The sequence below is a fragment of the Numenius arquata genome, chromosome 7, assembly GCF_964106895.1.
Source record: "Numenius arquata chromosome 7, bNumArq3.hap1.1, whole genome shotgun sequence".
Lineage (NCBI taxonomy): Eukaryota > Metazoa > Chordata > Aves > Charadriiformes > Scolopacidae > Numenius > Numenius arquata.
Window position 1 is genome coordinate 25,556,349 of NC_133582.1, and position 12,462 is coordinate 25,568,810.

The 12,462-nt window shown below is 42.8% G+C and overlaps 1 protein-coding gene across 1 annotated transcript; it reads left to right on the forward strand.

Moving 5' to 3' along the window:
• The first annotated feature begins 246 nt into the window (after nucleotides 1-246).
• Nucleotides 247-3,910, forward strand: BMP2 (bone morphogenetic protein 2). Its single transcript, XM_074150558.1, has 2 exons — nucleotides 247-598; nucleotides 3,066-3,910. Exons 1-2 carry the CDS (start codon nucleotides 247-249, stop codon nucleotides 3,908-3,910), a joined length of 1,197 nt encoding a protein of 398 aa, XP_074006659.1.
• Nucleotides 3,911-12,462: the final 8,552 nt, after the last annotated feature.

A 12,462-nucleotide genomic window follows, 5' to 3' on the forward strand; every position in this document is an offset into this window, starting at 1 on the left:
TCGCTCCGCCGCAGCCGCCGAGCACCTGAAGCGGCCCGACGGGGGGTTCCTCCGCCCGGCCGAGCCGCTCGCCATGGCCCGCGCCTCGCCCCACCGCGGGGGCCAGGCCGGGCGCCGGGGTGGGACCCACCTGCCGGCCGTCCCCGCCCGCCCCCCCCCCAATTCCCCCGCGGCGCGCTCCCCCGGCGCGGTGTCCGCGCTGACTGGCTCCCATCGCCTCCTCCTCCTCCTCCGCGCAGGTTGATCATGGTCGCCGCCACCCGCTCTCTCCTGGCGCTGCTGCTCTGCCAGGTGCTGCTGGGCGGCGCGGCCGGCCTCATGCCGGAGGTGGGCCGGCGGCGCTTCAGCGAGGCGGGCCGCGCCGCCTCGGCCGCGCAGCGCCCCGAGGACCTCCTCAGCGAGTTCGAGCTGCGCCTGCTCCACATGTTCGGGTTGAAGCGGCGGCCCAGCCCCGGCAAGGACGTCGTCATCCCCCCCTACATGCTGGACCTCTACCGCCTGCACGCGGGCCAGCAGCTGGGGCAGCCGCCGGCCCTGGGCTACCCGCTGGAGAGGGCCGCCAGCCGCGCCAACACCGTCCGCAGCTTCCACCACGAAGGTAGGGGAGGCCGGGGGTGGGGGGGGACCGTTCGCGGGCACGCCCGGCGTCGTGGGGTCGCCGGCGGCCGCTGGACGGGCTGGAGGAGCGGAGGGGAAAGGGGAGGGCCGGAGGAGGAGCGTCGGGGCGGATTCCTCCCCGGTCGCCGGTAACGCGGGGCGTGTTGGATGTGGCGGCTGTGCTTCCAGAGCCGCGGCTCCGGGGTTTCTGCTGTGGGGCGCTTGCTCTGCCAACTTCTCTTCTCCTCCTCCTCTTCCCCCTCCTGTCCGACGAGAGGCTCACGTTTTATTTACTTCTTCCACTAAAACAGAGTGGCTCTGCGTTAAGCGTTCCCACAGATAGCTGCGCTTTTTTTTTTTTTCTTTTTTTTTTGCGAGGCTAAAGAGCAGGACAGTCTCCCTAATGTGCGGCTGAGCCGGGGCCACTGTGGAGGTTTCTAATCCGTATCTAATCCCCGTGAGAGATCGATGGAACAATCAATGGTGGCCTCTCCTCAAGCACTGCCTCACCCGGCTGTCAAGGAGCCATTTAGCCGGGACCCAGGCTATGCCTCCCCAGCCACCAGCATACGGGCTGGTAAAAGCCCTGTGGCCAGGTCTCACCTCTCACCTGCAGGTAACCTGGCCAAATGCAGAGCGAGGCATCCAGCAGCACCTCTAGCCCACCGAGGCAGTGGATCCTCTGGGACAGGCCCTCGCTGAGCGACTGGGTGCGTTTCCCAGCTTTCTGTAGCCAACATAGTGGCTGCGGCGTTAGCCGTGGCATGGGTAGGCCTGCGGAGCTGGTGGCGCACGTGTTGCTCGCGTGCTCTTTGGGAAACATTTCCCTAGGTTGTAATCATTCCTGGCTGCTAGTCTCTGGTGCTGGCATGCAGTGGTCCCGCTGTAAAAGTAATGAAAATGCAGTTTTCCCATGCTTTTAGTGTGAAACTGTGTTGAGAAGAGAAATTCATTAATATTTAATGTTTCTGATGGATAAAGGAGGTGGCCTCGCACAAGTGGATTTGCTGTTTAGTGGAAAGCCTTATCATGAGAAAGGAGATCAATGATGAAATGTAACCTCTCATTGTCTGCGTTTCCCTACGTGGAATGTAAACACGTAGCAGTGAATGGGGAGAAGCCAGTGCATGGGTCATTCACGTTAAACCTGAGCAGGGTAGGCAAGGGGGCTGAGCAAGAGAGGAGCTGAAAGGGCAAAGTTTGTCATTTTTAGGCAAATGTAAAAATTTGCGATTTGAAGTAGTCATACTTTATAGCAAAGACTGGTTTTGGCATAAAAGCTATTCTACAATTTTCACAAAATTTAGAAGCAAATCCATGTGACTCCATTTTTTCACTGAGTTCTCAGTCTGCGTTGGTGGCTTCTTGAAAGCAGAAGTTTGTCTTGTGACCACTCAAAACACCTGCAGATTTACAAATATTGGTCTGGTCCTGAAATAACATAAAGCTGAGCCTTACCTTATGCAAAAAGTTTTCCTGGATTCAACAGGGAAAGGTTACATGACTAAGAACTGCTAACAGCAGTTATGGCTTCCCCTTAGAAAGGGAATATTTTGCTAGGATGCTTAGTCCCAAAATTAAAAACTGTGATTTGAGAGAGATTTGTATTCACAAATACTTTTAATTTCTTCAATGTCTGTAGCAACAACATACTTCTTAGCAGCCCTAGGTATATTTTACTCCCTCTGAAGTTCCATTCAGTTATTTGTTGACTCAAAGGTGAGAATGGCCTGGGGTTTAGTGACTTTTTAAATGATTTTTTTTTTTGTGTGTGGTTTTGAAAAATCTGTTGTTCAGAAGTGTCTTTGTTTCATTATCCCTTTACCATCTACCTGTTTTTAGCAGTTGAACCTTCCTGCCATTCTTTATGGCCCTTTTGGTTAAGTACTAGGGTGTGCTTTGTACAGTGCCATTACGGATGTTGAGTTCACCATCTCTAATTAAGATACAAAAATCCATATGTTAAGATTTGTAAGTTGCCTAAATTGTGGAGTAATGTTTTTCAGAAAGGAGTTTAAGGGATTGACATTAGAGCCATATTCTTGAAAAAAACAGAAATGCAATAGATGCCCTAAGTCCTCAATCGGTTTTTATGATTCTCATCAGACCCCCACTAACTATAGTGCTTGAGTTTTCTTACTAATGTCCTTGAATTCCAAAGTAATGCTGTGTGTTTCTTGCCACTTATTATAACCACCTGGAATGCAAAGGGCACCAATATTCAATCAAAATGCATAACAATGAATGAAACCTTAACTTCATGCTATACATGCTTGCATAAATAAACAGAAAGACAAGGGAGGCGGTATTTTCTGCCTGAAAGTCTTTCAGATCTTTTATGTCACATGCGTTAGCTGTCATTTGAAAATTGCCAACAGCAGACTATCTTGGGGGTTAGGTTGCTTGTCTCAGTTCCTGATTTTTTTTCTTTCTTTTCTTTTTTTATTTTCCCTGTTTAATCAAATTAGAAGTTTTGGAAGAACTGCCAGAAACAAGTGGGAAAACAGCACGGCGTTTCTTCTTTAATTTAACTTCCATCCCTAATGAGGAGTCTATCACCTCAGCTGAACTCCAGATTTTTCGGAAACAGGTGCACGGAGCCTTTGAGAACAACAGCAGCTACCATCACCGTATTAATATTTATGAAATTATAAAGCCAGCCACAGCCACCTCTAAGGACCCTGTCACAAGACTTTTGGACACCAGGTTGGTGCATCATAATGCAAGTAAATGGGAAAGTTTTGATGTAACGCCAGCTGTTTTGAGGTGGATTGCACATGGACAACCTAATCATGGGTTTGTGGTAGAGGTGGTTCACTTGGACAAAGAGAACAGTGCCTCCAAGAGGCACGTTAGGATTAGCAGGTCTTTACATCAGGATGAAGATAGCTGGTCTCAGCTCAGGCCATTATTAGTAACGTTTGGGCATGATGGCAAGGGACACCCGCTTCATAAAAGAGAAAAGCGTCAAGCAAAACACAAACAGCGTAAACGCCACAAATACAGTTGCAAAAGGCATCCGTTATATGTGGACTTCAATGATGTGGGGTGGAATGACTGGATTGTTGCCCCACCGGGGTATAGTGCCTTTTACTGCCATGGGGAATGTCCTTTTCCACTGGCAGATCATCTAAACTCAACAAACCATGCCATTGTTCAGACTTTGGTCAATTCAGTGAATTCCAAAATCCCCAAGGCTTGCTGTGTGCCGACAGAACTGAGTGCTATTTCCATGCTCTACCTTGATGAGAACGAAAAAGTTGTATTAAAGAACTATCAAGATATGGTTGTGGAGGGTTGTGGGTGCCGCTAACACAGCAAATATATTAGACAAATACAAAAAAAAAAAAAAGCTGACACTTTAATATTTCCCAATGAAGACTTTATTTATGTAATGAAATGGAAAGAAAAAAAAAAACACAACTATTTTGAAAATATATTTATGTCTACGAAAAAGTTGGGAAAACAAATATTTTAATCAGAGAAATATTCCTTTAAAGATTTTAAATGTATTTTAGTTGTACATTTTATATGGGTTTAACCCCAGCACATGAAGTATAATGGTCAGATTCTTATTTTGTATTTATTTACTATTATAACCACTTTTTAGAAGAATAGCTAATTTGTATTTATATGTAATCAAAAAGAAAAAAATATAGGGTTTGTACATAATTTTCCAAAATTGTAGCTGTTTCAATTGTGTGTATTTAAGTTGAAAAGAATACATGGAAGGTTACTATGGCAAAGTGCATAGCACATTTGCTTTCTGCTGTGCTACTGTTAAGGTCACAAGTTCAAGTCCAGAAAAAAGTGGATAATCCACTCTGCTGACTTTCAAGATTATTATATTGTACAATTCTCAGGAATGCTGCAGGGTGGGCTGTCCAATCCATGAGAACTGGCATCCTCTTTAGGTGGAACATTTGGATAAGAACCAGACGTTGCTGATCTAGTATAAATACTGCTATTCCCAACTAATTTGCAGTGCGAATATAAGAAAGGCCAATAGAAATCCTACGGGAACTGGGGGTGGGGGAAGACTGAATCCTTTCTAGACCTACAGAAAAGTGAATGTTTGATGTTTCCTTTAAAAGTCCTTTAAAAGTCCTGGCCAAATATAAAATAATAAAAACTAAGATGTCATCCTTTTTTTTTTTTTTGTGATTATGTATGCTAAAGAGGAATATTTATCTTATTTGTACCAGCCCTTGTCCTTAACAGTTGGAAAAGCTTTCCATTCATCCTCACCTCAATGAGAGCTCACTTCTGTGGAGTGTTGTAGTGAAATTAATCTTCGATTTTTGCCTTACATACAGCAAGCTGTTGTCATATGCAGCCTCCTATCTAACCTCAGCTGATGGTTTTGCTGTTTTGCAGATTAGCTTGTCTTCCTTTCCAGGGTTCTGTGTTTGAAAGCTTTCCCCACCACCCCCCAAATGTTTCAATCTATTTCAGATAATAAATTGTAGAACTCTGATATTTCTTTCTGAAAAGTCCAGTCTGTAACAAGAAACAGTTTACTTGTGCAGTCATCACAAGGATAACTTGGGCTTACATCTTCTTGCTTTTAAAATCCTTCATGTAAGGGGTAAAAGCAGTTGGGAAATGCAACTTTCAAGCTAATACTTACTGTGCCTGTTGTACGTTAAAAGACTGGTATGGCAGCCAGGCTACTACCTGTAGAACCTGGGGCGAGCATGCAAGGCCTGGGTTGCTTGTGTGAAGTTGTGCTGAAATAGTAGAGCGGGAAAGTAGCGTTAATTGGCTTCTTGGTGATCCCCTGCAAAGCTAACAACAGAATGAAATTGCGTTAGACTGCTAGTGGTAAGTTCCTCCCTCTTTCAGAAGCTCCCCACTGGTTTTAGTGGATATAGAATGACTTCTATAGTCATTCTGGAGGCTGATACCTCCAGAGATGTCAGAACGCCTTTGCGCTCTGTCATGGATCCATTTCTGGGTTTGATGAACTGAGGCAGCATTTCCTCAAGCTGTGTGTACAGTTGTCCTATTAGAGACCTCTCCAAGTCAACTCTGGGAATCTCTGATTTGGGCCTCCTACTAGCCTAACTTTATTGACAGAAACCTCTTTCTCATGGCCCTCTCCAGGCTTCTCTTTTTTTACCAGAATCATTTAGGTTACAGTGAAAGTATGAAATAGGTTTGTTGATCAGAAAGATTAAGTTGATGATGTCTTACAGGTCTTCTCACAGAGCAGTTCTCCACTGCTAATCATCACAAAAAGCAATGGGTACAGAGCATAAGAGAGGAAAACTAATTTCCTGTTGGCTGCTTATATTTTTCTCTTGTGATCTTAAAAATATCTTAGGCTAGCTGTAAGTTTCTGTGGCGAGATAAAAACACGTATTTCTTTGTACCAGCAGTACTTTTAATAGCTATTAGAGAACAATCCACAGCTCTGCAGTTTGGCTCAGCTTATTTCTGAGAGGTAACTGATGGTATTGGTCATGCTGATACTGCATAGTGGCCTGTGAGTTTGCTGGGTGGGCAACCTCTAGTTGCTTTTTCAAAAGACCAGTGCTGTTACGTTGCCTAATGTTTTTAGTGGGGACCATCATAAGTGCAGAAGTTTAGTTTGCCTTTTGCTTGTTGCCAGCCTTACTGGTGACGAGTGAGTTTATGGCTATTGCTTTGGGAAGGTTGTCAGTCGCAGGATATGCCACAGTGAAGGTTCTTCAAGAGTTCATTGACTGTTTGCAATGCATGATTGTGCTAGTCAAGCCACAGCAGCGCTAGCAAACTCTATAATCTGAACTTGCAAAAGCTGGACATAAAGTGCTGAAAAGTTGAAGATTACACCACTTCTGTGAGCAGGAAAGGTATGATCCCAAACCTGCTGAAATCAGGAAAGACCCCATGGCACTTTTAACCAGATCCTAAGCTCCAGTGTTGCAAGGCTTAAGTATCACATCTCCTAGCCCTTCATGTGTAACTAGATTGAGGGAGGCTTTTTATGGAATGGTGACTGCTTTACTTCTTTTCTAAGGCACGAGAACACGTTGATGCTAATCTTGTTTCAAAAAAATTGGCTACAGCTTGTGTCTATGCATGAGCAGTAGCTGGCTCATGGCGTGATGCCGCATTCCTTGTAAAGACAAACCTCCTTTTGCCTGACAAAGAATTGCATCCTTAATAAAGTACACTGTGAGACCAATGTATAATTGTAAACCTATTAGGACCCGCTCTTGTAATCATTGCTGTACCAGCTTAGTGTTAGTCACAGAATCATCAGTTTCATACTGATTTTGAGGGGGAAATATGCATGTGTCAAGCTCAGCACCTCAAACTTCTGCAGAATTAGTTTTGTAATGTATGTTTAAATCCTTAACCTCTCTCTAGATTGGAGATGAGTGCCGCACAGAAGCGTTCGTTTAGGATTTAACATAAAAGAAACAAACTTTCATACATGAGTAGTAGAAAAGTCTCCTAGAGACCCGTTGGGTTCCTGAACTCTGCTGAATGGGGTTGATGATCAGACAGTCCTTCTGAAAGGTTTGGGCTTTCTGACGTCATGTAAGTCTGGTAATGACTGCTGAATAATCCTGAATAGTAAAGATATGCTGTTACCTCAGTACTCCAGTACTTACTTTAGTTCTTTAATACTTACTAGTGTTATAGCACTCTACAAGAAGAAATGAGCTTTTTTCTTTTTTTTTTTTTCCCCTCTTGAGAGGAGAAAAAGCAGAAGATCTGGAAGGCAAAACTGCCTTTGTTGCCCCATAGCTTGTTTCCCCTAAACATATTGCTTCTAGGCACTTATATAATCTATATAGGCAGAGATTGTGATAGATAATGTCACCCTTTGTGCATTTCAGATAAGCATCTCTCTAAACACAAATGTGATCAGCATCTCTCCTTGTCCTTTTGAGACTCAGTAACAGCTTTATCGAGTGGCTTGATAATTTTTGCGCAAAATTCAATTGGACTTCTGTGGTCAGCAACATGTAAAAATGACGTGGAAAGATCTTCAGTTGAGGTAAGCTCTCCCGAGAGCATTGGCCGTTTTCACCCAGCAGGATGTGCTCGCTGCGCTAACCTGGGCTCGTCATAATCAGACATTGAGACCTTTTCTGCTTATGGTAATTGGGTTTGGGTGTCCACAGACTGTCACCTGGTTCCCCCCAGTAGGCAGTTAGAGGTCTCACTTGTGCAATCAGTACTGATGAGGCTTGGAGAGGAACATGATTTATTGTACTCTCAGCTTTGAAGAAGGAGCTCATCTGGACTGCATTTATATTAGACCCTATTTGGTACACTATTAGAAGAGGATAATTATTGAACTATTTTATTGTACAGCTATTCCTAAATTGTTGATTTTGGGGTTTTTTATTGATTTCAGGAGGCAGCTAATTGCCATATGGCAGCTTGATGTTAATGTTTTATGAAGATCAGGAAACAAAAGTTTATGAAAAGCTTTTGTATAATAACTGCAGAGTTTCAAGAACTGTTTTATACTTCCTGACAGTGCAGGTCTGGCTTAATGGTTTGTTTTTATTGCTTAAGAGTGTAAACCTTTCTTTAGCCGATGTGTGGAAATTATATCCTCATCCCGCATTACGCATTTCTCATTGCTCATTACTCATTCCCTGCTTTCGTTTCTGCCATCTGTAATCAGAGCTTTACTGTTTCAACTGCATGCAAAATACTCCTATCCTTTGCACGGTAAAATACTTTTCCCTAGCACTCACCCACCCTTTCAAAAAAAAAAAAAAGGGGGGGGGGGGAAGAAAAGAGGAGGAAAAGCCTACTCTGTCTATATTGTTTTTCTCTGTTTTGGGTGGAGTCTGTCTTAGATTCTGGTTGCTAGATGGTTTCTGTAGTAACAAGCAGAGAAAAATCCAAGACTGAAAAGGCACTTTTAAAGGTGCCATATCTTGCCTGAAGTATTATTTATCTAACTATGGATATGGAATGTTTCTCTTCTTTATATTAAGGCTACCCCTTTTGGTAGGACAGACTGCTGCTATGAGAACTTGATTTGTTGTGTTCTTACAACATAAGAACATGAGAACCACGAATCTTGTTCCCAGTTGACTTAAGCTGCTCAAAATAATGATGAAAAGCCAAGACCTTAAAATATATTTTTAAAGACACAAATGGCTGTTACAGGCACAAACCACTTTGTTTTTTAGTTACATAGGAAAGAAAAAAGAAGCTAGGTTCAGAAGGATGCTTGGATTTTACATATTATTGCTATAAGGAGGTTGTTGGATAAAAGCAGCAGTCTTCTATTTTGTTAGACTACTGTATACAAGGGGAAGATCCCACTTCCTTCAGAATATAACCTTACTCTGCTGTACTCCAAATTTTTTGTTTATTTCTCCTAAGATTTTTCAGGTGTGTGAGAAAGTAACCTTTTTGTGTGCATCCACTAGATATGGACACAAAAAATTAAAAAAATTATTTTAAGATTACTTCTTTCCTGTCTCTCCAGTACTAATCCTTCTTTACCTGTATTCCTGACAGCCTTGTCTGCAACAAGCAGTAATGGTTTCCTAAGGTGGAGTTTCCTCTCTTTTTGGAATCAATCACCTGTCAGTGCCCTCCAGGATTTAGCAACCTTCCGTCCGCCAGGCTTGTGCAATGGTCACTTAGAAAAGCAGGTACAGTGGGTTTGTCCTGGTTCTGTGTCTTTTACAGAGGCAAATTTTTTCCCTGCTTCAGCAAGAATCTTATTTTGGGAAGGGTCTGAAGGCTTGCACCCATTGTGTGCAGCAGGAGACACCTCATAACACCAGGGACAGTGTGTGTAACTTGCCAGAAGTCTGAGGGCCAAAGCTCATTTGCATCTGTATTTCCATAGTGCTGTGAAGGCACTCAGCTGTAATACCTGCCTGGGCTTGTATTGCCCTCGACAGATGAACACCGGCTGAGAGTTGTTGGACTTCTCCAGAGGTAGGAAACTTGCAGTGGGTCAGCCTGGTTCTCAGTTCATAAGGCAGGGTAGTGATGAGAAGTGGTTTTGCTCTTCGTAGTTCATTCTTATAGGGGCTTCTGCAAAACAGGCTGGGCTGCCCATGTAGAAAATAGACTGGAGCCACTGGGTTAGGTCTGTGGTTGGGTATATTGGCTTAATTTTGGGAAAGAAGCAGATCTGTGCTTTTTAGTTTGAAAAAAGGCAGGGATTTGGGAGGAAGAAGTTGTATGTGAGGGAGGTGGGGAAGGACCCTTCTGGCTTTTGAAGCTGAAAGTGTTAAAAGTTTCTAGAGGGACTTCAGGTAGAGAGATCAGAGCAGCGAATTGATAACATTCTGAAAGTTCAGGTTCCCACAACAGCTGGGCTGTGGCAGACTTACAATTTAATGAGGCTGCTAATCCCATTAGAGATTAAATTAAGAAGGTTTTTCTGGGAGATCACCAAGAAAATGATGAATATTGTACTGTAGCTTGGGTTGTAATGCCAAGGCAGTGGAGAGGTGACATGTGCTACTTGCACTGCAGGATACTGTTTCATTCAGTGTGTCTCATTAAAACAGAGCATTCAACTCCAGCAGTGTTTCGCTACAAACAGAAGCAAATGTATTATTATTGTTATTACCACTACTACTATTACTATCATCATCCTGAAAACAACATGCAGATTAAAAGATGGAAATATCAACCAGATCTGCAAATCAGCACAGCTCTACTGACTTCGTTCTCAGATGATCCAGTCTTTTTCATTAAAGCAAATCCTCAGAAGGCAGGGTGACCACGTATGAAAAATAATGTATTTAAGGTAACTATTGACATAAATCCAGTAGCTTGGAGCTTGCACAAAAACATTTTTTATGGCATCCTGCACACCCTAGTGATGGGAAAGTGTTGTATGGAATAATGACTCTGTAACCACAGACTTCAAAAGTATAGAATGTCTGCGGCATGATGGAAATAGCTGTTTCCACATCAATAATACACAGACAGGCATATTGAAGCTTAATTGCAAGGCCAATGGTGATGGGAGGGGGAAGGGATATCTGACTACGGCTGCACCAAACACGCAGGCTGAGCAGAGTGCCTCTGCTTTGCAGCCAGAAACAATGATTCATTTCATTAGAATCTTGACTTTTGCGTTTTTCTCATGACTTATTGATAATTTTGTATGGGACTTCATAGACCAAAAGAGTTATTGACTCCTTAGGAATTAGGGAGAGAGACAGGGTATGTATTATTTCTTATAAACCTCACTCTGGCTGTTGTTTTAAATTATTCTATTTTAAGGATGGTTCTAACACAATTTTTTCTGCTTGCATCTTCTCTCTTCCTTTGAATGAAAAAAATCTTTCACTTAAAAGCAGCTTTGCACTTTAAGAGCTCAGCTCTTCTCTGTTTTCTTGAAGAATCCTGATCTTCTAGTTGACATCATAATGTTAATATGAAGGCAGTTTGATGTCACAAACTGTTGCTGTTGGCCCAAGTCCTAATGTACATGGAAGCTGCTTTCCCAGCCCTGGCACTGTAAATAAAAGATGGGCCCAATAGCTTTAAGTGAAAAATGAGTGTTTTTTTCCTGCAAAATACTGGCATTATTGATACTGTTTTATTCCTGTTGTTCAAAATCTAGATTACTGGAATGACAGGTATGTTATTATTTTACTGCTTTCAGTGTACAAGACTACTGGCATCTTGCAGGATTACTTTAAAGCTTCCCCTGTTGGAATCTTGTGTGGACACCATGGAGCTTGAGATTCTTAAAATGAAAATTTCCTCACACTGTGTGGGGAGAAGCCTCAGAATGCCACCTTAAGACTCAAAAATCAGAAGGAAATGGAATTGAAATTCTGCTTTTCTTAGCCACTGGTATTTTTAAAGTCCATCAACATTTTTAGTTACTTAGCATTAGCAGTAACCCATGTTCTAGATGAAGTTGTTACTGGGGGAAGGATCAAAGACTAATTGATTCATATTTCCTGGTCTGGTGATTTTTTTTTTTTTTTACCTTTTCTTTTTCTTTTCTTTTTTTTTTTTTTTAAATAGTTAATTGTTAACTACTTCTAGACATGTTGGGCAAAGAAGTTTCCCAGGTTGGCAGATGAAAAGATTTTCATCTTTGAAAATATAACCCAAATGTACCCTAGAGGGCAGAGTCATTTAGAGAGAGGTCCTGCACACCTGCTGAGTTACTGATTCATGCCCACTGCAGAGTACCTCAATGAGAAGGACCAAGCCCTGGGAAAATGGTGTTGGGAGCATGGGTGGAGCCTTCTAGTTTTTGTCAGCAGCAAAAGTCAAAAAAGTGGTTTGTGACTCTTGTGTGCAGGTTCGGAGGGGGGAAAAAAAATCTAAACAAAAGAAATATAAAAAAATTTTAAAAATCAGTGGGTTGCAAACAACTCTATAACTCAGCAGGCCATTCTGCTGGCAGGTAGCTATTGCAGCTCGCACCTGCTGGAGGGTTTTAGCCTTTTTTTGAGAGTTAGAATTAATTTTAAAATAGAAGCAGCTTAACTTATGTCTTATATAAAAGAAAATAAATCAGGTGCTGCCCTTTCCAAGAGCTTTCTTGAGCCCTGAGCCCCACAGTGAGTTATTCCCAACTTTTCCATCTAACTGGTGAGGAAAATTTGTTGTCAGGCTTTTCTCTGTGAGCTTGAGTGTCTTGGAAGAGTCTGGGAAGTTATTTCCAGCTCCTCTTGTATGCAAGTACTTCCTTGGGGTTTCGGACTCCATTCCTCTCTTCTTTACCTCATTCATTTGAGATGAGGGGGGAGGAAAAACAGGGTCAAACACTTTGAAGAGTGTGCCTTTACCAAGGTTTGGTTTTTCTCTCTTCCTGGAACTCTCATTACATGATCCTGATTTTCTGAGCCAATTGTTAGCCCAAGGCCAAATCCTTAACCTTGGGCTAGATAACAAAAGCACAGCTGA

Coding starts and splice junctions, on each gene's coding strand:
- BMP2 (XM_074150558.1), top strand. CDS start 247: ATGGTCGCCGCCACCCGCTCTCTCCTGGCGCTGCTGCTCTGCCAGGTG. Junction 599..3,065: donor CCGCAGCTTCCACCACGAAG/GTAGGGGAGGCC, acceptor TAATCAAATTAG/AAGTTTTGGAAGAACTGCCA.